The sequence below is a fragment of the Fundulus heteroclitus genome, unplaced genomic scaffold (assembly GCF_011125445.2).
Source record: "Fundulus heteroclitus isolate FHET01 unplaced genomic scaffold, MU-UCD_Fhet_4.1 scaffold_136, whole genome shotgun sequence".
NCBI classification, from domain to species: Eukaryota; Metazoa; Chordata; class Actinopteri; order Cyprinodontiformes; family Fundulidae; genus Fundulus; species Fundulus heteroclitus.
Window position 1 is genome coordinate 34,109 of NW_023396548.1, and position 27,419 is coordinate 61,527.

The window sequence follows — 27,419 nt, forward strand, 5'->3', positions numbered from 1 at the left end:
GGTCCAAAAACATGGCCAGAAATGAACCATAGTACAGTACAAACCGCACAGATGGATACAAAATGATTCTCTAAACAGTGATAAAGTCATGAAAAGAAGTGCTTAAGAGACAACGGTGAAATCTGACAGGTGTGTTATTACCTCCTCTGAGAAGTAACATCTCCTCTTTCACCTTTTTTTTTTATCGTTAGACGAGAGAACAACTGCTTTTTCACCGTTAGAACTGCTGGAGGCAAGGACTCCTGCTGTGAAATCATTTTCATGATCACGTTCGCTAAGTCCCAGCGCAGAGGCCTGGTGGTTGGTGTTCAGGACACAGCAGATCAGATTTAATACATATAAATTGAAAATGCATTTCAGTAATCTCCAAGGTGATGGGACAACCTGTTGGTTTTTTATCCAAAGCCTCCAGACAAACTCCTTTCTGACCCTTCAAACTGTGTCGTGTGAACCTTTCAGTCGACGGCACGGGAATATTGACAGAAATCAGTGACATTATGAAAACGTCCAACCCGTCAACAGATTCCTTAAAGGTATAGTGAATTTTTTTTCCCCGGAAATGTAGGTAAGAAATGCCCAGGTCACTTTTTGAATAACTGTGCGTGCTCAAGACCAGCCTAGCTGCTCTTCCGCTCCTAATGGGGATCGTGTGAAAGACTCTCCCAAATACACCCTGGTCTCATTTCTTTTTCAGTTATTTTCAAAGTGTATGGTGAGAGCAGAGGAGAAATGAATGGCTGAAACCAAAGCTCACTGGATACATAAAGACTAAAAGTGCACAAGCGCAGCCAGCAAGAGGACGCTGGGAACATGCACACTGGCGTTAGGTGAGACAATGACTGACATGTGGGACAAAAGAGAAATATAATAGATAAGATGACCCACCTGGAACTCAAAGCCAAAAAAAGATTGTCCACTATATCTTTAATATTTTGTAACTTATTCAAGACAGACCAAATGATGTTTGATGGCATGATTTAGCCAGGAAAAGGTGGATGTCTCTGCCTCAGTTGGAAAGGTTCTAGGGTTTTAACCACCACCTGTGGCCATGAGATATGGACCATGACTGAATGATAGGGATCCTGGATACAAGCAAAATGAGCTTCCTCTGTATGATGCCCAAGCTTGGCCTGATAGATCAGACGAAGAGCACAGTTATCCAAGAACTTAGAGTAGAGCTGCTACTCCAGGTCTACAAGCATCAGCTGAGGTGATTCCCTCCAATCAGGAGAACCCCTGGACTCCTCCAGCTGGAGGTTTTCTGGACATGTTTCACTGGAAGGAGAACCAAGGACAGACCCAGATAGAAAGATAAATAGATGGCTGAATGGACAACTTTCCTCTTCTCAGTGCTTCTGGTCATTTTATGTCCCTTTCTCATCCTACTGCTTGCAGTTCGTGCCTTGAAGACAAACAGAGGTTTACAAGAGCTCCATCTTTCCAGCAACCAGTTGAACAGCTACCAGGATGCCATGCAGCTGGGAGATCTGCTGAGATACAACAACACATTGCAGATGCTGGAGCTCAGTAACAACACTTTAGCGGATGCAGGTAAGTTTACTATGTTCATTATAGAACAAAGTCTTTGTCCTTTCTCATAGATTAAACCTCACAACAGGATGTGTGAAAGGGCGACTGTGGCTTGATGGGTTGAGTAGTTGTCTTGCAATCAGAAGGTTGTGGGTTCGATTCCAGCTTCCCCTTGCCACATGTTGATGTGCCCCTGGCTGCCTACCGAGCTGCGTCTCGGTGTATAAATGTGTGCGTGTTAGTGAGAGCGACAGGGTGAATGTGGCTATAGTATACAGCGCTTTGGGTGGTCAGCATGACTGGAAAAGTGCTATATAAGTTCAGACCATTTACCAAAGTTCAAAGAGCAAGCCCAGAGAACTGATAAACAACACAGGAAATAGAGGAAATGCACAGGGTCAGCAGGGTCACAGTGAGAAAAAATATGGCAAACTTAGTTTGAACACTTCCAGGAAGTACTAAGACTGCCATCTTGGATGGGTCACTTTCTCTAGTCTGATAATGTTCTTAATTTTAAGAGATTTAAAGTGGAACTCTTTCTAAAACAACTCTAACAGACAGTGGTGGTTTTTCAGGGTTGGAGGAGCTGTGTGATGGTCTATCGAGGCAAACGGACGGTCTAAAGGTCCTAATCCTCAAGAACAACCAGATCACTGAGAGAGGCATGAACCACCTGGCCAAGACTCTGGTGAGGAACTTTACCTTTAGCGAACTTTACCTTTACCTTGCCAAACTGTTTGGGTGAACTTGTAAAAGTGTTACTTAGAAATTATAGAGTATTACTGTATTAAATGTATATATCAATAATGCGAAGATACATAATTTTTTTCCAACATTATTTTGATATATACCTTATATGACGTGGTTGCTAAGATAAGGCTCCTGTTTTTTTATTTCCTTTGAATGGAGCCTTTACTACAGTAGCCAGGAAGTGCAAAACAACAATACAAAATCTGAAACAAATTTACATTTCAGAAAACAAATTTATATGTCAGAAAACAAATTTGTTTTTCTGATACGTAAATTTGTTTCAGATTTTGTATTGTTGCTTTGCACTTCCCGGCTGCCGTACTACATCTGTTTTCACTGCCAGTTTTTGTTCAACAGAACATAAATAATTCAGAATAATGAAAACAGTGCTTTTTTTCTATAAGACGCTGTATTGAATTGTTTCAAGAGTTGGGAGTAACTGGAATGTGGAGAATTTTTAATACGCTGAAACCAAATCCAACAAATTAATTTCCATTAAGATCGGGATGCATTTGTTATTTTAAGTCTAGTTAGATTTTTAGATCAGTCAATGTGGTTCTTCTTGCAGTTGTTTAGTCATATAAATTGGTGTTTCCTTTTTTTCTTACTATTGGAAATCAGGCCGTTACCAGTTCTGTGGGGAGATCTTTTGATCCAGAGAACCCCATTTTCATTCGCTGACTTGAGTTCTCTTAATAGCCTTCGTCTGCCCTGCTTGGTGGCATAAACCGCACCTTCTTGTCTTGTGAGGTACTATTGTAGATCTCAGAAGGGTAGAAATTATGACTAAGTCATGTGAGCTGCAGTGCTGCCACCAGAAAAGCGGTTTGATGAAATAATAGATGTGACCTGCCACTTCTAGGAGGACGCCATAATGACCATAATTAGACCTTTAGCTGCTCATGTGGATTATAATGAAGGAGGGTGGTGGTTAACTTATCTGCTTGAACTTTTTCCAGGAGATTAGTTGTGTTTTGAGTCTTGATAAGGATGTCTACGTTTCCTTTGTTCTTCCAGTATTTGGGGTGATTGTGTTACACAGAGCTCTTGTTGTTTTCCAGTTTAAAGTCAGCGTGTCAAGTGTGAAAACATACTGTGTTTTTGGTTCTTTCACACTCCCCGCTTCCCCTTAAACTTCTCACTCTAAACCCCCCCCCCCCCCCCCCCCCGGGGGTTTACGTTTGACAGCTTTCAACCACGCAGTCGCCTCTTTAATTGTCTGCCATTATCCCTCGTGCATATCCGTTCGCGATGCTCTCCCTGCTCCTCGCCATGCGTCAGATGTGAAGACTCGTCTCTGTGCCTCAACTCGGTTAGGAAAAAGGGACTGAGGAAAGGGGGGGGGGGTCTGGAGTGTGTTTGTTGTCATGGTGGTGCAAATTAGCTCAGAAGAAGATGCTCTCCAGGTCTGTCAGTCGCCTGCGAGCTCGTTTCCGCCCCCGTGCTCCGTCTCTTTTCAGAGCAGTGACCAGAGGAGGGTGATGAGGCGACGGGACGCAGCCAGGAGTGGGCGTTGCGTTCCTCTTCAGGCGACGTGGGCCCCTCTTGGACCAAACACCCCCAGCTCCATGCACCAGCTAATCAACCTTCAATGCTAATGCGACTCTGGAGAGAGAGAGAGAAAAAAAACAGAAGTTTTGGGTGTTTAACATGAGAGGGAACATTTTAAAAGGAATAGTATTCACTGCTTGGTGGTGGACAGCCTAAGTTTTCAGCCTCTGTAAACTCACATACTCTTAATACTCACACAGACAATTTAGCAATTTAGGCCTCATGAGTGCTGTTTCTGCAGCCAGGTCTGAAGACACTGGAGGTCCTGGATATAGGGGAGAATCACCTGGGGAATGAGGGCATCCAGGCGATCAGGGAGTCGCTGATGGTGAACAGTTCAGTGCTGCATCTGGGCCTTGCTCAAACCAACATGACCTGTGAAGGTACAGCAACACTGGTATTGATCAATTACTGTAAATCATGTAACCTTTGTTATGTATACTAACAGATATTGCCAGCATTATTTGGAGGTTTCCGGCACTACTGCTGCTGATTGCATCGAAATGATCTGAAAACACTGCGTCTACCCCTCGACATGAAGGTGCTGTGGCGTTGGCTGAGTTCCTTGCTGAAAGTCGTTTCATTCAGAGGCTGGACCTCCATCAGAACCGAGTGAAGGTCGGAGGCCTGATGGCCCTCAGTCTGGCCCTGAGGATCAACTCCTCTCTGGCTCATCTGGATGTGGACCCTGTACCTCCACAAGAGCTGGTAGGTAGCTCAAACTCCCTGCTTAAGTTTTCAGACATAGATTAGAGGTTATTGGGAATGTTGCTTGCTTTGTTCAAGTTGGGAATTTCTCAAAGGCCTGTTTTTTTATCATTGTCCGTAGAAGTGGAACCTAATTTAATGCTATAATGTAAGTATTAAACAGAGTTTGAATTTATATGTTCACTGATATTCTACCACTTATCTCAGATTGGTTTCAAGGAACAACAGCTTCATCATATTCACTTCTACTCCTACATGTTAATACTCTAAGATACTGTAACTCTTCCACTTGGAATAGTTATTCATTCTCAACCTAAAGATAGCATTCGAATACGTCCTCTTTTAGTTTAACGTCAGACTTGGAGTTGCTACTCTTCAGACCGGGTGCTGTGCATTCAGCTTCAAAGCGCTCTACCGCTTGCTTGAGGTCTCTTCCTAATAAGATCTGCTGTCAGGGGCGGAGCTAGTGTCACATTACAGAGGGTTCAGGGACTTTGTAGTATGGGCCCTTATAGCTTTTTGGCTTTTCACTTGTTCACAATTCACATTATAGATCTGGGGTCTCATTTATAATGCTTGCGTACGCACAAAACGTAACGTAGATCAAACAGGTTTGCTCGTACTGTCCAGGTACACCGCGCATGAACAGAATGTCAGATGTCAGATGGGAAATCTTGCGAAACGTCTCAGATCAAACGTGAGTTCAGAGTAAATAAACATGGAAGATGAGGAAGAATAATGACGATAGTTTATCGACTGATTTTAATGGTGAGAACATAAAACAAAAAGGTGTTGTTGGTTAAAGGAGTGGAGACAGTGTGAACAGTGGCTCTACGTTTGCTGCACTATGATATGGAGGCCCCCCGTTGACTCCCCTACACTATACCGTACCTCCTCATCTGCAAAAAGCGGACATGTAATCCAGAGCTACGTCAAAGTGGAGACCTTCTGAACTTCACAGTTTCTTTACTTTTATTGTCAGGTTCTCCTCTCTTGTGCCCTGTTATAAATGTTTCCTGGCAGATCGTGATATGGTGCGCACACAAACTGCTCTAGGTAATTGCTTCAGGAAGCCAGTTTTCATCATAAGGTATATTGTGAATATAGAATGATGGTGCGTAACAATAAACACAAAAAAAAAAGAAAGTAATTTTAGATTGGTGTCTTCCAGCTCTTCAGCCGTTTACCGTTAACTCCTATAAGTTTACTCGCATTTTTCTCTTCAGATTTGTTTCTTATAGACTCGAAGTTTGTCGTGTTTGTGATTTTTGTCTCCACCTTTCCATGGCTGCAGAGGCCTGAGGTAAACGGTGCCATAACTTTAATACATGCCCCTGCTGGATTCACTAAATAATTACCCACACTTGCCATCTGTTTGTCATGATTTTATCTCTGCTGACTTATTTGCATATTAAAGCATTAATTAAAATCTCGAAGGAAGGGGATGCTTACTCTGAAGGCAATCCGTGCACAGCTTCCAGAGTAGTTTTATTTTTGTTTGCAGTGGTTTACTGTTTGTCTGTGTGCTGTTTACACGATTAAGTCTGATTTTTATGAAACGCCTCCTCTGGCTAAAGTCAGGCGAAAAGATGTGCCAGATTCTGCAGGATGTTTCTCTGAATGTGTGTCATTAAAGCTGGGATTTCTTCATCTTATTCCTCAGTTGTTGTTTTTTTTTTTTTTTTTTTTTTTCCTTCCTCCCCTAAAGCTGCCGAAAGATATGATTAGCATTCCTGCCGTTGTCGGGAGCTTGTGTGGCCGGGCATTTTAAGGGAATTGTAATAAGGGAATTTTTTAAGCCGTGGCAGGTTCTGGAGCCACACAGATGGGATTTGTCTTACCGTGGCCTAGCCAGGTGGGAGGAGTGACGATCGTATTAAAAACCAAATCTTTCCATCAGAAAGCAGCGGGTGGCCAGATCAAGTGTTCCCGCTCATTCACATTCCCCAGGCCGCAGAGGAATACGTGGAAATTCGGGGGAAAATGAGTGATGGAGGGGGTTACGGCACTTGCTGATGTGCCTTGCGTGTGTTCCGCTGTGTGTGTGGTTTCACGGGGAAGCGAGGGGTGGGGGGGTGGTGCCAGCATGTAGGAGGCAAGAGAAGAAGGTGGAAGGAGAGGAAATCTGGGTCCTCTCGTCTTTGTTTACAAGACTTGGAGTTTTCATGTCTGTTGCCACACTGCTCCATTTGATCAGTGGCCTGTTTGCTGTTAATTATTAATTATTTACCCGCTTAAAATATTCATGCTCCCTGGCCCTGGTGGAAAGCCGCCTTTTCTGAGGGGCATCTTCTCTCTGTAGCCACTGCAAGGGGGAGCTGTTTATACACCCTCTTATCAGGGGAACCAGTTAATGAAGTGAAGTTCCTCTGCCCGACACGCTCTTAATCACACATTGGACAACAGGGCCTCAGCGCCTGTTTGATGCCTAAATATTTGGCTTTGGATTTGTCCAACGTGAATGTCCTGTTAGCAGGAGAGTTAAGAGATAAGGCAGGAGAGTGTCCTCTTTTGAATGTCGCATGTCAGAGCGGCGGATGGTGTTGTCTGCGTGATAATATTGCAGCAAATTGTGTGTGTGTGGATTTTCATGAACTCTATTGGCCCTGGTATACAAAAAAAAAAAATCTGTCTTTTTTGACAAAAAGAACATTGCAGTCAGTTCAAGGTCTGTACTGCGACATTGGAAGTCCTCGATTCTTTCATTTTCTGACACTTTGTTGTAGATTTGCTGCTTTGTTTGGTTTCATTGTCCTGTTGGTGACCAGGTTCAGGGCAAAGTTTCAGTTATCAGAGAGATTTTTGTACAGAATACTTTGGTTTGCAGAGAAGATAACAGGTCAACCACTGCAGAGCGTCCTGGTTATGTGGCCGCTGTACAAGCCCATACCATCGGCCCTCCACCAAAGACGTTTAGTATAAAATCGACTTGCTGTTTTCAAAGATGGTGCCGTGAATTCCGGCCAGACATCTTCCGTTTGGTCTCATCAATCCAAAAGACATTCCAGAGGTCTTCTGGTTCGTTCAGATGAAGCTTTGCAAACCAACAGAGTTAGACCGAATACTGTATTCTTTCAGAGAAAAGCGACATCCTCTTTGAGTTGCTTCATTTACCTTATTAAGTCAGTGTCACATCAGGCGTGAAAATTGGTTGCATTGATAAAATGTGTGGTTTATTTTTTACTTAACCAGTGTACTGAGATGACACGTGTTGTGAAAACAAATTGCACTGATCTACATTGACTATGACCTACAACCTTTTGGATCATTTGTATGGGTAAGTGAACGTGTGTGTGTGTGTGTGTGTGTGTATGTGCTTGCAGCTGAGCGAAAACAATTTTTGCTTATTTTACTGGTAAAGTGAGGACTTTAATGTAAAGTGAAGAACGAAAACAGGCCCTCGTTTTTTTTTTTTTTTTATCATCAATTAGGTTTAGGTCAGGGTTGGGGCTAGGTATAAACCCGTAAAGGTTAGGCCATAGAAAGGCTTGAAGATGAACGGAAGTCTATGGAAGTCAAGGCACATCAAACATTAAACAACACTACGTACATTAAACAAGAATGGGTGAGTGTTTGTGTGTGGTGCTACTGTCCCTGCTTGTGTAGCGAAGCACATGTAGGGGCAGTAGCCACGAAGGCCAGATAGCTACACGGAGAGACGCAGGGTACTAGATCCCCCCACCCCCCCACACCCAACACTGCTGCAATGACCTCCAGCGCAGCTCAAGTCCACAATCTGGCCACCCTGGCAGCCAGGAGGCACACAGAACAGAGGGAGAGAAACTCCCCTTCCCCTTTTCAAGTGAAAGTAGCAATAACAACATAGATGGGAAGAATTTTTTTTTTACCTATCCTGGGTAAAATGCCAAAAAAAAAAGACATGGGTTTTGAGAGCTGATTTAACAAAAAAAAAAAACATCAAGTGAAGAGGCTTTTCTAATTTGAAGAGGCAGAGTGTTCTATAATTTAGGAACTGCAGCGACAAAAGCCATATCTCCCCTGAGCCACTGCCGTGTGGTTGGTACCTCCCGCTACAACAGGTCAGCTGATCTAAGTGACCAAGAAGAGGAGTGCAGATGCTGTAGCTCTGAGAGGTAGGGAGGGACAAGACCATTTAATGACTTAAAACACACACAAAGCCATTCAATAAACTAAAACTGAATTTTAGATTTAAAGAAAATAAAAAGGTCACTATAAAAAGTAAACACCCAATTCTAAAGTATCCCCAGAAAATCCGACAGACAGGAAAAGTTACCAAATGCATCCATTCAAAGAATGTACAGTTTAACTATACTAATACGTTTATAGGTTTTACAAGTCATGTCTTTCCACCTAGAAATTGTGCTAACTCTTCTGCATGCTTCAGAGCTGCAGCCAATCAAAACTCATGGTGCTGCTCATACCGATGATGATCAGTTCACCCTTGCATTTGATCAGCAGTGACCGTATGTTACTTGTCCTCTTAAAGCAGCAAGTGAGCAATTCAATAATTCACAATAATTTATATAATTTGTGACTGTTTCAACATCCTTTATGTAAATAAAAAAAAATTCTAAATAACAGCAGATATTTAAGAAGCTATGTGTGATGATGGTTACTTGCTCTCCTCAGGTTAACTTTGATTGGCTGCTGTGAGGTCAGATGCTGTGGAGGTCACACAAGCTGTTAATTCATGGTGAAAAAATTATAACCTATTTTGTAACTTTGACATTTTGCAGCTCAGGTTTCGGCTTTTGACTGGTTCTGCATAATGTCCAAGAGCAGAGTCGTATTTTTTATTTAAAGATTATTTTGAGGAGAACAGAGCACACAGCTGATTTGTTTAAGGAAGCACTGATTCATATTTTAGGTGTTGCATGAAACAGAAGGGTCTCTGGGTATGTTTCTGGGCTCTGTCCCGGTAGAGAGGCTGGGTGATGGGACAGCACAACCATGCTTGTATCATGATGGCGTTGCCTCTCAGGGGAGTCAGCAGCAACTGCACAGAACAAGTCTCACGGCAAAGCCTCGGAGGGCAGTAACAAAACAGGCTCCAAGCAGATGGATGGATCTCGATTCAATCTGTTCCAAGATCTGCACCGCGACGGCAGCACACAAAAAGGCTCACAGGACTCTGTCACCTTGATAGAGCGACTTCTTATTTTACCAGATGAATCAACGGACATTGTTAACATTATGAAGTACACCAGTTAACATAGCTGATGCAGTTACTTATTCACTCATCAAAACGTGAGCACCAATATAATATGAGACAGATATAGTAATCAACTCTGTACAAAAAGGTTTGCTAAGGTGTCTGATAAACCAAAGCCGTAAAAGAAATATCCTTAGCTTTCAATATTATATTTGTTATTTCTCCAGTTCAAAGTAAAAAATAATGTCTCCAATTTAATTTCCCACCAGCCTTAACTTCAAATCATACTTCTTTCAATTTGATCAGAAGGTGCATATTAAATTAAATAAGAAATGCATTTATTAATTGGCTTTATTTATAAAGCCCTTCAATAAACTAAAACTGAATTTTAGATTTAAAAAGTTAAAAAGGTCACTATAAAAAGTAAACATCCAATTCTAAAATATCCCCAGAAAATCTGACGGACAGAAAAAGTAACCAAATGTATTCATTCAAAGAATGTACAGTTTAACCATATTAATATGTTTATAAGTTTTACAAGTCATGTCTTTCCACCTATAAATTGTGCTTACTCTTGTGCATGCTTCAGAGCTGCAGCCAAACAAAACTCATGGTGCTGCTCATACTGATGATCAGTTAACCGTTGCATTTGATCAGCAGTGACCGTATGTTACTTGTTCTCTTAAAGCAGTAAGTGAGGAATTCCATAATTCACAATAATGTATATAATTTGTGACTGTTCAAACATCCATTATGTAAATAATTTTTTTTAATATAAATAAAAGCAGATATTTAAGAAGCTATGTGTGATTATGGAACGTAGGGAACCCGATTTTCAAGCCAACTAAAGGAAATAGTTTCTTAAAAGTTTATTGGTGGCTGTTACAGCAGATGACAGAAACAGACCAGGAGATGATGGCAGAAACCCGCAGGTGAACAGATAATGTTGGCAGACACGGATTGACCAGGGGATTGTGACGGAGACAGGCAGATGACCAGACGATGCAGGCAGAGACAGACCTGACCAGACGCAGCCGATGAGTCCCCAGCGAGGGTAGAGCGATACACAGAATCCCCAGGAGCAACCTGAACCAGGCTTTGCAGATAAGCACTAGTAAAGCCGACTAGCGAGAGCAGGGCGAGAACAGGTCCACAGGATCAGCAGGCCGGGCAAAACAAACACTGGGGGAAAACAGATGCAGGCAGTGAGACGAGAAGAGACGTTCTGGCAGGGAGTGGTAGAGTGAGGCAGGTATATGTAGGTGGAGTCTCAGGTGGAAAGGATTGGGCTGATTAGCAGTAGCAGCAGGTGAAACTGATAAATGTGAGCTGAACGGTGACTGGGAAGGGTGGAGCATGGATATGAGAATGATCAGTCCAAACACAAACCCCAATCATGACAGAATCCCCTCCTCAAGGGTGGATTCTAAATGCCCAGAAACAAAACAAAAAACATTCCCAAAGACCGAAACGAAACAACCCAAAACAGGGTTAACCAAGAGTTTAGTTCAGAATGATCAGTCCAAACAGTCCAGAAATATAAACAAAAACCCAAACCATGATCAAGTGTTTCAGAAGATACAGCAAAGTTAATGTTTTGTATTGTTCTTTTTTTCTCAAAGAATCTAGATGGTTTCAAAAAAGCTAATGTTTCTCTAAAATAAGATTAAAACGCCTAGTTACAAATCATCTATCAAGCACCTTAAGACAGTTTTAATGCTCTCTCAGTACTTTTATCCAATGTTTAAGGAGAAATGAGTTTCTTCATGATGTTCTATTAACTTTTCTAAGCTTACGTGTTGAAATTGAGTTTTGAAGTGTATCGCATGCACACTATGAACAAAAGCTGACAATGGGATATTAATTGTTTATAACTGCTTTAAGGAGCCAATATCTTATATTGTCGAATAAAATGTACAACAATAGTCCATTAATAAAAGATAGATGTATGATTCTGACGCATTACAGAGACATTAAAGACTGTCTTTATCTCCCTAAAGATAGTCTAGTGTTTTTAGGAAAGGCATTTTAGATCATTTTCTAATTGAATGCACATTTTTATTTGGCTTTCTAAAGCATCAAAAATATTTTTTTTAACTTTGCTCACTTTAGCCATGAGCAATTGATGCAAATTACAACTAAGCACACTGTTATCTCCAGGATTTTAGCCCTAGCACCTTCGTTTTTATAACACACATTTTGTGTTTTGAAAAGAAAAAGAGAATATTTGGATATTTCATACTTACAGAAAAAACATAAATAGTCCAGGGTCTTTCCACAAACCCCATCCTTACCTGTTTGACTCACCGGATTAACCAGTTTGATGCTCATGTGGCTGTAACTGGACAATGGAAGAGAGGGCGAACATGCAAACCTAACTATGACATTCAGCTTGTTTGAGCTGCATATCTGCAGGATACAAGTGCAGCATTTTTATTTTTTTGTGTGTGACGCTATCCAACATCTGGGATCAGAGTCTACATTTCCTCTTGATGCCTCTGAAAGGGACAAAGCTGGATGAGTCTCTCCAGCAGGCGACGGGGGTTTGGGGGTGGAATAGCTGAAGGGTAGGTGGGTGGATGGGGGGTTGGTGATCCCCTGTTTCTTTGCAAACACAACAACAACAACTGCAGCAACACACTCGTCGCTGCGTTCCTGATGTATTTTCAGGCAAAAACAGGCATATTTGCCAGCTGTGTAATTTACTGTGGCTCTCATTTGCATATTAAAGCTTTAATTAGCCCCTCTGAGCGCGAGTGTGTCTCTGTGTGTGCGTGTGTTAGGTTGGGGTTCAGCTTTGGGGGTATAATCACTTCAATGTGCAGTCAAGAGAAGAGTGGTATGGGTTTGGATCATGACTTGGATCGGGTCCTGGGGTAAGTGGTGTTGCTTCCTGCGCCGGTTCTGATCCACTACCAGGGTTTACTGTCTTCTCCGAACACTCCAGAAATATGTGATCTGTTCTATCCTGAGAAACTGTCTAAAATCTTATAGTTACATCTCTGCTACAGCAGGAGTCAATGTCTGATTGAAGGAGCTGTGTCGTTCTTTTACTTCTACTGCAATTTATTTCACCTTTTTTGTGAATAAATAGGTCCTCAGGATAATGCAATTGTAGTTTAGTTTCCCAGAAAACACAGCTGCAGGACTTAAACATCTAATTTGTTGTTAATGGTTTACTTCAAGGACAAGATGACATCAGCAGTTGCTTAAAAAATGCAGCTCATATGATTAGGTACTAAAAACAAATCACCGTACTGTAGCTGCGGCCATCCACAGCGCTGACAGGAAAAGTGTGAAGAAAGGCTGGTTTATGCTTGACGCACGTACGTTCCATGCTGAAACGAGACGCGTGGACACGTCTTCAGCATTTATGCTCCGTGAGGCTTTTCATCTGAACTAGCACTATTCTCCTAGACTCTAGAGGGGGGTGTTGTGCCCCTACGCCAAGTGCACTACACCCCACTATGCATAAAAGTAGCAAACAAAGCTCTTTCCAACATTTTAAAGCCTCTTCCTTTTTTCCAAGATTGACGGCGACTTCTGGCCAGGAACCGGACAGTAAAGTCCGGTTGCCTCCAATTTAGGCCTGTTTGCTGTTGTCCAGGAATCGTTAACAATATGTTGATCACAGTGATCTCTATTGGCCGAATCATAACGATGTCTATATTTATGATCCTCCGCCACAAGGAGCTTTTCACGTCCGCACAGGACTTGTAGTTAGGAATTTTCCTACGTGCGTGGAGTGGAAACCTTTAGCCGCGTGGAAGGGCGTGTTAGCTGTAATTACATAATATGCCGTGTGGACTTCGTGGATGTGTCAAACATAAACCATGTTTAAGACTAAAATGTCTAAATCCCTTAACATATATTGTTCAGTTGATATGATCAACATTTCGTTCCTCAGTACCTAGATGTTTGCATCACTCGCCGAGAACATTTAGACATGTACACCTTCCAACAAGTCTTCATGTGCTCTAGCCATGGTCTCAAACTCCATTCCTCAGAGGCCGGTGTTCTGCATGTTCATCTGCTTCTACTCACGCAACTCAAATGATTACGTCATTAGCAGGTCTTTGTAAAAGTTTATCATCCATTTGATTCAGCCGCGTTTAACGAGGGATGGTTTTTAAATTTTGCAAGAAACCAGCCCCCAAGAAGCAGGGCTTTAGATCCTTTTGCTACATGCTGTCAGGTGATGTGTTAGACAACTCAGCACACCTTCAAGTTGCATCTAATAGATAGAAAACTGCCACTAAATTTGCAGATGAACACAATTATTTAGGAAACTCAATCTCTAGAGGATGAGCAGTATTTGATTATTGTAATTTAAAACTATGTGTATAATTCAATAAAACCCACTTAAAATATTGTTTACTCTCTGTTAAACAGCTTACCACCATCAGCTTTTCGTCATATTGTGCTGTTTTGTTGCAAACCCTTATTTAGTTGCAATAAAATCAACTCTTCCAAAAAGCATATTTGCAAACGCAAATCAGTTGCATTGAGACATTTGTATTTTTCCTTCTCTTTCGTGTTTTTCATCAAATTCACACTTCATGGGTGTTAACTTCTATTAATTATCTACGAACCCAGTAAATTAATTAATTGGACTGGTTTGCTGTGACGTTTGAATGACACTTGTGTAAATTCTGCCGCACTGGCATCTTCGTCTCCATCGTTTTATTGTCTTCCCCCTATCCGAGAATGTGTTGTGGGTGTTCCTGGTATGCTCTGGAGTCACATCCACAAACTTCAAATCCCACAGATGTTAAAAGTTCTTCAGCAGCATACTTCCTGTGTGACCACTGTTACTTCTAATATGGTGCTGTACTTATGTCATTTTCTGAGCAACAACACTTGCTATTAAAATCGAAGGCTGCGTCACCAGTTTAAATGTTTTTGGTGTGTTTGCATGATTTGCTTCACACATGTATCCCAAATATTTAGAAACTTTAGTGGTTTCTTTGCAGCGGCGTTGCACAAATGCAGTTTAACAACATAAACCTCGAAATTGGCTTGCAACTTTTTTGGTCATTTCTTATTTTCAAACAATTCCTCTGATTTGATCAAAGTAAGTTTTTTTTTTTTTTTTTTTCTTTTCACTCAGCAGCTTTGCTGTTACACACTTGTCACATCAACATTTTTTGCAGAGCCACACAGCAGTTTTATGCAGTGGTGAATTTTCTCCGTGGTCATAGCCCAGTAAGTCCACATTTCTCTCTAAGACATGCAACACGCTCGCTCAAACAACTTGGCATAATGACCAAAACACTGAAACTTCTGCAATTGATATGTGCCTCCTCTGCATAAGAGGGGGCGTATGTATATAAGCTGAGCAGAAGTGGGGGTATCGGATCGCATCGGCTTCCAGCGGGCATGTCCTGAGGCGCCACGCTCAAACAGTCACCCATCAGCAGCTGGCAGCCTCTCATCTGACTACCATGAAGGCCCATGCATGTCTATCTTCTTCCCTCCCTTCATCCTCAAGCCACATCCCTTTCACTTGTGAATGGCGGGTTGACTGCAGATATTGCCCCTGTCCACTATGTGTGCTGAATATTTAACTATGAATATGAAATATTTTGGCAAGACTTCAACCACCTTCAAAAAGTGAGAGCCCCCGTAGCTCTCTGAGCATGCAATCCAAATATCCCGAGCTCTCTGTGCTCTCCTGAATCGATCATCCCGTCGCTGTATGGAGAGATGTCAGGAGACGTAGTGCTGAATGATCTTCTCCGGTTGGCCACCGGAGTCAGTGACTGAAAGTGGAGCTCTGAGGAAGATAAGCAAAAAAAAAACGCTTCAGTTAAGAGGGCAGGAGAAAACTGAGTTTTAGACCTTTTACTTTTTCTTCTGCGATCCTCTTCCTGAATGAAGGTGTTGATCACAGTTCAACGTCAAGCAGCGGGTTCTGCCCTGGCTTGCTGTTTACAGAGTTGGAAAAAAGCAGGACGCTCTGCAGCTTAAAAGATTTGAAAGACACATTGGTGCGCATAAGCAGCAAAGGCATAAATACAAACATTTAGTTTGCATTTAAGGGGAAATAAAAAAGGTTTTGTTCTTGGTTACAATTTTTTTTGACAGACCAAAGGGAGACAGGAAAATGAAAGATTTTCGAACACTTAAAAATTAAATAAACCTTTAAAAATGTACGGTAATAGCCAAATGAATAACATCTCAGATTTAGTTGGAAGTAATGATATATAACCATGTTTCATATAAAACCTTTATGAGGGGGTGAGGGGGACTGGCCTTGAAACTATCAGCAGGTAGGGGTGCAAATCACCAGCTTTATCACAATGATGTTATATTGATTTGATTGGATGACAATACGATACTTGCCAATATCACAAAGTCTGTTGCGCTGTGATTTTGATTAAATTCAATTCACAAGTCTGTGTTTGATATGATGCAATATCTTATTATTATTATTATTATTATTATTATTATTATTATTATAGATCACCTACTTACATGCTTTCTGAATTTCAAAATAAAGACGTATCTTAAAAATGATGATATGGATTCATAGTTTAATCTTTTCATTAATGTAAATACATCATAATTGGATTAGTAATCCTTTAATCAATAAATCGATGTCAATCGATGTATTGTTTCACCTCTAGGTAAGAGGTGAGGAACGTCATCAGTTGATAGCCTAATATGGAGGCATGTGTAATAAAAAAAACACATTCATGATTTGCAATTTGCATTCTCCAGGTGACCTAACATGTAGTTTTTGGACAGTGCAAGGATATTGGAGTACCTCGTGGAAAGTGCATACATGCACAGGGAGAGCATGGGGAGTAGTAGTGGAAAATCAAATTGGCTGAGAAGATCTGAATTGGCTGTGGCTTTAATCAGGAATCACTCTCTCTGATGTAAGCCGCAAACTGATTGACAAGCTGTCTTCCGCTTAAGTTCTGTGTTTCTTAATAACCTACGTTTGAAGAATAATTAAATCAACTCTGGCTTGGATTGGATTAGTGTAACCGAGCATCTTCTTTGTTTTTAGAGGTTCAGCGAGCATGCCGGTGTTTCTGCTGCTGCAAAGATGTTAAACAAAGCTCAAGCCATATGCCGGTGTTAAACAGCAGATGGTCAGTGTGTTGCGGACCGTATTTGTGTTGGGGACGTCGTCCTGCTTGACCTGGGATAGACTTCTCCCTCTGAACCTCTGAGCGAACTTTTTCCCGCCGCAGTAGACCACGTCACTACTGCAGGAAACTCGCTGAAGCCTCCTGTAACATGCAGGACAACTGACCGCGCCGCCTCAGCCACCTCGTCCTCCCCCCCCTTCCCCCTCATCAAACCACAGCCTGGACCGGGCACCGTGGAGGGGAGGTAATTGGATTTGTTGTCACTTCCACTGGCTGGCAGGCTGGATCTGTCTGCTCAGCTTAGTGATCAAGACATCAGCGTGACAGGAACCCTGGGACAGGATCAGCTGGAGTCCTGGATGCAGCCAATAAATCTGTGGTCATGCCACGGCCAGGACGACTTGGCCGCAGCCAGCTGTTACCTCTGCCACCTCTCCCCCCGGTGCCGGAGCCTGATCCACAGCTTGGGGAGTGGGCAGCCTTATTAAAGCAGATGCCAAACCGCCTTCACTCTGTTGGAGAGGTCAGGGAGACTCATCCCCAAAAACACTCCTCTGTGGTTCTCGTGGTTTTGGGCAGAATTGGCACCAGACACTAGTGTCCTGGCATTCCCCTGTGAAGCGCTGTGTAGTTAGACGTCTTATTACAGCGCCGACAGGAAGCCAGTCAGAGTCAGTCTTTGTAGTTTCAGCTTCATTGCAGCTGTCCCCTGGTTCACCTCAACAGAGCCAATGATTTATGTCTTCACTGTCCCGCAGAAAGATTAATCAATTTACATCAGATAAGACGCTTCATGTAAAAAATATAAACATAAATTGCATTATCCAAAAAAAAAAAGATACAAATAAAAGTAATTATTTTACTTTCTTTGCTCCTTTTCTCATTTTATCTCATTTCTGCATTTCAGGCCGAAACACCTTGCATGACCTGCAGTTGAGGTGGTGATTTATTGTAATTTTATAATTTCTTCAGCTCACACAACGCATTCTGGTATTAAGGATACCAAGACGTACAGAGTTTCAAGTGTTTTTTGTCTCATTTTCCCTTCGAGCACATCTTATGTTGTCCACTTTTATGGGATCGCCCCATTTCCGCTGTTTATATTCTCTATTTGGAGCAGGTCAGGACTGCCGGAAGTCCTCCTTTCTTATCGAAAGCGGGTAGAATGTGATTTTCCATGAATAATCTCTACCTGGAATAGCTGTGGTCCTGAAGGCAAGATACAGTTAAAACCAGATGTTGACATACAAGCTATAAAACAAGCTTTTTTTTTTCCTCTGTTTTTTTTTCTCCCCTGTGGTTTAGGATTACCAAAGTCAGTTCTATTTCTGAAATTCCAGAATATGGAGGGAGAGCTGGTGTTCATTACTTGCTTTGAATTCAGATTAGTATGCCCTTAAAGGTTCATAGCCACATTATTTGACTTTTTTATTATTATTTTATACAACAGTAGCTCACTCTAGTTGCATACAAATTTAGGGTTAAGTCCAGATGACAACATTGTGGATTTATGAGAGTTCAACTCATTTGTTGAATCACAAAATAATACTCTTCCAAAAGGAGACAAGTTCTGTGTCCCAGAGAGAAATGTGTGTAAAATGTGTAATCAGTGCCGCAATCCGGGAGCAAAAGAACCTTGGAAAGATGTTGACTGAAGCTGGTAAAAGAGCGGTATTATCCACAGTGAATTAAGATCTGTACCCATGCTGACTGAAAGGCCTGTTAGTGAGGAAGAAGATATTATTCCTAAAGTACCATGAAAAGCCAGATCATACTTTACAAGACCTTCATGTTTGGACACATGTCCTCTGGTGTGATGTACCTAAAAAAGAAGTGTTTGGCTATAATCAGCATCATTTCACTTGGGTGAAAAAGTGATGCATGAGGACTCCAAGTCAACTTTGAAACCCAGAGGTGGCAGCATCAGGTTGTTGAAAAAGGAACATTGTGTGTTCTTGACGTCAGCCAGGAAGTTAAAATTTGGGCACAAGTTGGTTTGGCAATTGAACAATGGCCCTGTTTGCATCCTGGCAAATTAGTTGCAACGCGGCTTAAGGATGAAAAGATAAATCTCGGTTGAGGTGTAATTGCAATAGTCTTATCGAGAATATTTTATCTGTCATTTTATTATCTCATTTCTCTAAAAATCTGTGTTGATAAATTGTGAGTAAGCAAAGTGGCCTACAAACCTGAATCAACGTTGCTAATTCCACATTCCAGCAAACTATTGGGAGAAGCCTCTGTAAGGCAAATCTACCAAATACTAAGTAAATGTATGTACTGTAAACTTCTGATATTAACAAAACTAGGCCTGATCTATTGTTGGATTAGATGTCAGGGATGACCCTAGTCCACTGTAGCCTTTCACTCTATAGAGCTGGTCTAAGAATGATAGTCTGCGCTGTAGGAGGACTTTTTGTTTTTCATCAGTTCAATGAACGTCTCACACATTTGTTGTCTTGTGGTTTGTCATAGTTTTATACATGCTTTAAGGACAGATTGTTAGACTCTGGTGGTTTTCCAGTGGTCTCTCAGTTTTGAAGCAACATCTTCTTTGCAAATGTATTGCCATTTTAGTGTAAAGTCATTTCCTGTACCCGTAAATGTTTCTTTGCTTCTGTTTTTGTTTAATTACATCACAGAAAGACCATTAGACACTTAATTTAAGCAGGCCTGGAAGCTAAAAAATAAAAGACTAATATGTGGGAGCATACAAGATGTTTTAACTGATCTTCATCAAACAGATCAATCGCAGACTTTAGTTGTAAAATTACCGTCTTTGAGACAAGATACATTGATGTTTGTTTTCAGAGTGAAAGAAACAGAAAAAGTATCAGCACCAACAACATCCAGCAGCAAAAACAAGCAGGCTTTTTTGGGTAGGGAGTGGTGGGGAGGGTTGCGGTGTTGCACTTGTAAAAGTGTGAAGATCAATTAAGCGGAGTTAAAAGTGCTATTGGCCGGGGGTCTCTGCAGTGGTCTCCTCAGATAATCAGCAGCCCAGGGCCGTCTGTAATCTCATGGAGGAGTGTTGGCTTTTCCACGCTGCTGCTAAAAACAGGGATTAGAAAGTTACAGCTGATAAACGCTGAGAGCACAGAGGGGATGGGGGGGCAGGTGGAGTCAGAGTGTCTCTGTTTGGTTTAAAAAAAACAACAACTTGGGACTGCAGAAGGGTTAGAGAATATAGAAATGGCTCTTTGTCTTATGGATAGAGTCAATCTGATTTAAAAAAAAAAAAATAACTTTATGTTCAGCAAACTTCTTTTCCACTGGTACAATCAGAAAATGCCCAGCTGTGCGTGACTGACATCTTTTTGCTCGGCTTCTCCACCTGACATGCACCTCCTGCATCTTCTGACTGAGGACGTTGGCTGTTTTTCTTCAGCCACGCATCTTTAAATGTTTCATTGAGATTGCACCAAACAAACATTGCGTCATCTTCTCGGTCAACCCAGATTTAGGATTAATCTCTGCATTCCACTTTCGTCCATGACTGTTGCTGTGTAGCCCGCTGGTTTCTTGTTTTCTTCTGTTTAGGTGTTTGTTCTGGCTTCTGACAGTTAACTCACAAAGGTCGACTCTTATTTTAGTCCTATGCCGGCCTCCTCAGCACAAAGCTGAACTCGTTCCTGGTGCCGGTCAGGCTCCACCAGGATTGCATCTTGTCACTGATCCTGTGGAGTTCATGGAAAGGAGTTCAGGATGAAGTCATGGAGAGGAGGGAGTTTTGTGTGAGCACCTCTTCATCTTTCCTTTTTGCTGTTATGGTTATTTTGGCTTCTTCAAACCCTGACCCTCTGTGTCTATTGGAGCAGTTCACGGTCAGGATGAAAGTCAGCTCCTCTAACTCTGAGGATTTGGTTCTCAGCTAGAAAGAGGTTGACTGCTCCCTCTGGCTTTGGGGCAACTCCTTACCTTAAATAAAGGAATTTAGATATATGTTTGTCTTACTCTTAAATAATGGCAGGAAGATTAATTTGTGGACCAGAGCGTTATTTATGGTAATAAGGGAGAAACTTTGATCTGTTGTATTGAAATCATAGATTAAAGGTGAAGCTCTGGATTCGTTGGTCGGTCTATGTTCCATAACAATCTTGAGAGATGGACCAACAGAACGAGACACTGGACCAATTAGCTGACATGAGCTTCCTCTGTTAAATGACTGGGATGTGTCTCAAGCTGTGGACACACTTAACAATAATAGTGACGATCTTCTAGAGATGAACTAACAGAAAAAATAGAGCCTCAACAATCATTGAGAGCATCTAAAGGTCCGCATTAACATCAGGGGGGTGTTGCTATTATGTGGTGTTTGCAGAACACTCGTTCCTCATGAAATAAGTTCAAAGTAATTTATTCTCTCTACCTGTTTAATGAAAATACAGAAAATAATCAACATTTTTAACAAATTCTAAAAATGTAAAACCACACTTTAATGACCCTAACCTCAATCTTTGTACAGAGATAGGGGTTAAAACCAAATTAAATTCTGACTATTTATTGAATTCTGTTTTCTAAAGTTATTAGGAACAAATAAAGATTTTGATTTTTTTTTTTTCCTACTTAATATTTTGACCCCTTTTGGGAGAGTCTTTGTTTAAATGTAACAGTCGCTGCAACTAGAAATTACCAGAAGCATTTTTAAAAGTCAGTTTGTAGCATTTTGGAAGGATTATTCCATGCTGGGACATCTTAAGTGGGATAAACACATTGAGTTCTGAACTGAAAATCAAATATATTTTTTTGTTTTGTTGTTGTTTTTTCTCTCCAACTTTTCAGCTCCAATCCGTTTGTTTTTTTATTCACTTTAGAATAGTTGTTATTCAAATTGGGAAAAATGCTTTTAATCACTTCTTTGTCAATCACTCATAAAATTATAGTTTAGAATAGCCCAAGGCATATTCATTTAAAAATAATGTTCTTCAAATACTTGGACAATCAACCTACATATAATTCTTCAGCCGTGGTAAATCCTGGAAGCAAACATTTTAATTATTTCACAGATTTAACAACAAATTTCAGCTCCTGTTCTGATTTATGGATTTATGAGTGTTTTTTGCCTTTTCAAGAGGAGAACAAAGCTGAGCTTCTGCAGGAAAATTAAACATCCATCCTTCCTTTTTCTGAACTTTAACAGATCTAAATGAATGTAAATAGCAAGACAAAAATAGAGCAATTAACCAAATAAATGAATAATTCCAGCGGCATTTCTGCAGTCTTGGATGTTCAGTTTCTTTTTTCTGATCTTATATCAAATGTGAGTCTTTGTAAAACTCTCAGTTATTCTGAATTATATTCATTCATTTAAAAGAAAAAAAAAAACCCAGATAAGATCGGAATCATCAGCTCTTCATGTGCTGCAGAGATGGACAGTAAAGTGCTTGTGTTGTTCTACTTCTCATTTGTGAAACAAGATGCCCATTCTTCGGATTTCCTGAAAGAAACACCTTAAATCTGCAGCTACACTCAGTTCTTTCTGTAATTTGACATGTTTTCTGGGATTTATGGTGCAAGAAAAATGAAACAAAATCAAGAAATGAGACCCATTTCTTGTGGAGAGTCACACAATAATCCAGTTTAAACACTCAACAATTAAATTCCACTGTGTAATTCAGCCGCTTTGAGTTTTCCTGTCTGTTTTTCTCCTCGCTGACGATCACTCAGCTGGATTAATGCATGTTTCTTTGTCTGTTAGTCCCTCATTGTTGAAACTTCAAACATGTTAAATACAGAAAGAGGGGCGAAAAGCTCGGCGTGTCTCTGATGAGCATGAAAAACATCCACGCAGAGGCAGAGCGCAGACATTTGGTGTCCAACAGTGGCATCTTCAGTCTGAAGGCAGGAACTGCTGTAGAGGAGCGGCAAAAACGCTTGTAATTGCTGCCATTTATGGAAAGGCGAGGGGTGCATGGATGTGCTCTGAGTGCATGCATTAACATTTACTGGGAGAGATGCAGCAGAGCAGCTGAGTCTTCTGCAACGACATGTTTCAAACATGTTATGCTAGGCACTCAATGTGGCAGCCACCCTTTGCAGTTAGTCGGAAAGATAGAGAGTGTTATTTGAATGTTCACGCATGAATCCAGAGCTTGTACCTGTAAACTAAGCTCCGTCAGCCTCACAGTCAATATATAGAATAACTCACTTCCAATGTGCTCCTTCAAAACAGAACCAAAACACTTTTTATTGGTCTTGATGTCTTAACCTGACTGGATGAAGACATAAAAAAAAAAAACAAACAGCTTCATCACAAATCAAGTTTTGCAATCAGAGGGCAGGCGAATACTGATGAGAATGTCAATACGTCTGTTGCTTTCATCGGTTCTAATAACGTGAAACAAATTAGGGGTTGTTCTGTAACTTTGACGATGCGGCTCCTTTCTGCTTGGATTCGTCTGAGCTGAGAAATACGCAAGGCAGATTTATTTCAGTTTGATTTTTCAACTCTTTTTACAAATCATTTTCTACAAAATGTCAAACACTATAAGCCATCTGTTATCAGCATAAATAATAAAAACAAAAACTATGGCAAGAATTTGAGACAAGTTGTTTATCTCTAGAAATTTGAATGTTGATGTGTAAATGCAACAAAAAAATAAATAATGAAGCACCAAGGCGCTGAAAACACACACACACACACACACACACACACACACACACACACACACACACACACACACACACACACACACACACACAAAAACTTTATTGTGAAATGGCTAAATTTGTCTGGGCCTTCCTGCAGGGACAACTTTCTGAGTATTTTCAAAGCAACTTCAGATTTTTTTTGATTTACTTATTTGTCTGCAAAGGGCAATTCACATTAATTAACATTCTGTAAATGCGCCAGAATTAGCCAAAAAGGTTATTTTTCCTTTTTCATCTGTTGTTCCTGGACAAAGCCTAAATCACACAAATCAATGCAAACAATAAATGCCTTACAAGGAAACTACACTTAATTATCATAATAGGTATAAGAAGTAATTAAAACTAAATTAATTGTTCATACTGACGGTAAAAACACAGGTGGTCCCATGACAGGATTAGGAGAAGGTGCTTTTTATTCAGTTGTGGTTTGAGTATTTCTCAGTTTGCAGGTTTCCTCTTCAAGTTCTGCCAAAAAAAAAAAAAAAAACAATGAATTCTCCTTCAAAAGTGGGCACATGTTGGCACATTCTAGCATCACCTATAAATTTGTTTTCTACTTGAACTGCATCTCAACTTTACTCATATATTAGGTGTTTTTAGGACTCAATCTCTTTTTTTAGTTATGTTTTTATTACTTGCTGTTTAACTATCTGGTTTTTGCATCCATTTTATGAAGTTGCCAGAGCAAATAAACTATCCCATTTGGAGGGACATCATAGTTGTGAAGGAACTGTGGTGTAAATTAAACCTCTTTGCGGAGTCCAAATGTGACACCTCTGACCTGTCGATGTGGCCAGAAGCATCCTCCTCCTCCTTTACATCAGCTGTCCACATACCCTCCTTCACTGCATCCATCAACCTCCTCTGTTCTTCCTCTCTTCCCACAACACCGTATTAAACATGTTAGCCATTCTTTGCCCAATATATCCCATCTTTGCAAATGTCCGAACCACTTCAGCCTCGCCTCTCTGAGTTTAGGCTTCGTACCAGAGCTGTTTCAGGTCCTTAATCGAACCTCTCTTTGAATTTACGATTAGCTTGTTGCATGTTTCCACTGCTATTCTGAGGAATTTTCTTTGGTGATGAGCTCCAGGTCTTTGAGGTTGGAAGGCCTTCAAGCCATCACCCTAATCTTTAGATGAGTGTCCACTGCGCCCACAGCCATTAAGGTAACAATGGCGGGTCAGAATTTCTTGTCAGCTGCATAATGTTTTATGTTTGCATGTAGTTATGGTTGTGCATGTGTTCATGTATGTATGTTGCATAGATCTGTTATTTATTGTAGCTATTATTATTGTCCAACATGTCTTAATGTAACTTGGATCCAGTCAAACATGCACATCTAAATTGGTCAGTTGCAGTTGATTCTCTGAAAGATATTTTTGTTTTGTTTTTTTCTTACTGATTTAAAGTCTCCTTGTTTACAACAAAACACATGCTGACACAAGAATAAACCTGCGATTGTTCACACCTGCTGGTTGAGTTTTATTTGCAGACATCTGTGTGCAAAACACTGTCAGGATAAACTCAGCCACTGTTTCTTTCTTTCTTTCATTTTTTCTTTCTTTCTTTCTTTAATTAAATCAGTGTAAAGTTTCCAACTGAAGATATTTTTTATTGTCAGCCAAAAATACATTTTATCATTTTACTCATTGCTAATTAAAAGTGTGATTTTATTTTAAAATTTGCTACTAATTGATATTTTGCAGCTCATAAAAACACCTTGGCCTGTTCTTTCTTTTTTCTTTTTTTTACTTTTACTTTGCAAAAAAATTAAAATAAAAATAGTATAATTTGCACCAACTGTCCACTTTTCTGTAAGTGAACCCCTTTATTCAAAAACTCGAAAAAACAGAATCACCATTGAGTGTGTTGCTAAAACTCACAAGTTAATATACGTCGAGATTTAAAGGACATGTTTTGTTGATCAGTCTCAACAAAACGATTAAAAAAATAAAATAAAAAAATAAAAATACAGAGGATACGCAGCACGCATGGCGCTCCCCGACTGCCGTCTGAGGTGTCATTTACATACATTAGCATATAAAGTAATTGGCACAGATGCCAGGAAGCAGCAGCAAACAGATTAATTGTCATCGAGCAGTCGTGGTAACATCGTTAAAAATGAGCTGCTTTTAAGGCTCCAATTATCAGAGAATTTCTAAACTCATCTTTTTTATCATCGCCGTCCTCACACACACACACACACACACACACACACACACACACATACAGAGACACACACACGTACACAGTATCAGTATTATGAAAATCTGTTTTTTTGTTGCTTATTTAAACAGAGCTGCTCTTGGTCTTTGTGTGATGATGAGTTTTCACAGACAGGAAGAAGAATCTGTGCAGGCCATCCTGATGCTGCCTGTTTCCTCTCCTGTTTGCTCCGCTCTCAGGTTCTGTGTTCCTGGTGTTTGGTTGTAAGCAGAGAGGAGCGGTGAACCTTAAAGTTCTCTAAATTCTAAATGATCACAGAATTCAATCAGTTTGAAAGGGGGACATAAATTGTCCCATTGTAACATCAAGAGTTGTTTTAGTTTTCAGTCATTCTGCTGTAGATTTGCTTGTGTTTGGGATTCTTGTCCTGTTTGTGACAGTTTGGGTCAAGTTTCAGCTGTCAGACACATGGCCCCAGACTTTACTTTAATGTACAGATTTTTTTTTTTAGTAAATTGCTCATACTTATACAGCGCCTTAACTAGTCCGGCGACCCCAAAGCGCTTTACACTACAATCATTCACACATTCACACCCTGATGGTGGTGAGCGATGTTAGCAGCCACAGCTGCCCTGGGGCAGACTGACAGAGGTGAGGCTGCCATACATCGGCACCACCAGGCCCACTGACCACCACCAGCAGGCAATTCAGGTTGACTGAGACGATCAGAATGGGGGGATTGAACCGGCAACCCACCAATAGCTGGATGAACTCCTTAACTCCTGTGCCACTGTCGAACATCTAAACAGATGTTTCTGTACACTATACAAGCCACGTGGTTATGGCGTTCCATGTATTCCTTCCCTGCTAGTGTCTTACAGCCCGCTGTGAGATGCTGGATGATTTCAAATACAATGACAATCCACCATGGAGCAAAGCGAACCAGGAGATTTATGTTTTTCTGTAGGTTGTCTGACTGACTAAACTTGTGCGCAGAGGAAGGCAGACAGAAAACTTGCTGAACATCATCCTCTACCTTACAAAAAAAAAGAAAAAGTAAAACAAAGCCACTGCACTTGTTTTTCATAGTTGAAGATGTTTCGCTTCCTCTCCAGGAAGCTTTCTCAATTCAAAAAGTGTGGAGTAATGTGGAGTAACAAGCTGTATACTACCGCCAAACAAAGGCCTTTTAATGGCTTAAATAACATGCAAATTCAACCGAAACAGGTCCACCCCTTAGTAATGTTTTTTTTTTTTTACTTTTTCTTTTTTTTTTTGGAATGACCATGACCTGGATGACTGAGAATCTTCACCAGCATCATCCTCTACCAACTGAAATAAGCTCTGAGGTTGGCAAAACCGGCTTGCACAATGCAGCATCTTTGTACAGACACAATCTTAACATATAACAAAACAATACATATAGTTGTTCGTATCTGTAGGTGATGCATTTAGTTTAGATTGGCAGCAATCATAATTTTGCAGCAGTCTTCCAGTTGTCAGTAGTCCTACAGTGAGCCACAGTGGGACCCTGACCCTCAGCTTTGGCAACATTAATGAGTTTAGTCTGTATTGATTTTCTAATTCAGGGCAGCAGAAGGCTGTTGTCTTTATCAACTGAGGAGCTGAACAAACAGAAAGTCGGTCGGTGGCACTGAGCCAGAGGGAGACAATCCATCTGGGGTCTCCTCCTCTTCTCTGTCTGTAAACAACTTAGATTCAGGTTCTGTGTTCATAACGTATTGATCGTTTCACCTGCTGACCAAGTGCGACAGATATACACAGTGTGGACAGTAGGGTGGAGCGTGTCCGGCGTCGGGAAA

At 40.9% G+C, this 27,419-nt stretch overlaps 1 protein-coding gene across 1 annotated transcript in view; it reads left to right on the forward strand.

The window, feature by feature from the left end:
* si:dkey-288a3.2 (protein phosphatase 1 regulatory subunit 37) overlaps positions 1-27,419 on the forward strand; it is a 66,775-nt gene that overhangs the window by 31,287 nt on the left and 8,069 nt on the right. Inside the window, exons 7-10 of the mRNA XM_021310170.2 lie at positions 1,396-1,551; positions 2,106-2,218; positions 4,073-4,214; positions 4,373-4,539. Of these exons, the coding sequence (XP_021165845.2) occupies positions 1,396-1,551; positions 2,106-2,218; positions 4,073-4,214; positions 4,373-4,539 (578 nt within the window). The remainder of the gene's footprint in view (positions 1-1,395; positions 1,552-2,105; positions 2,219-4,072; positions 4,215-4,372; positions 4,540-27,419) is intronic.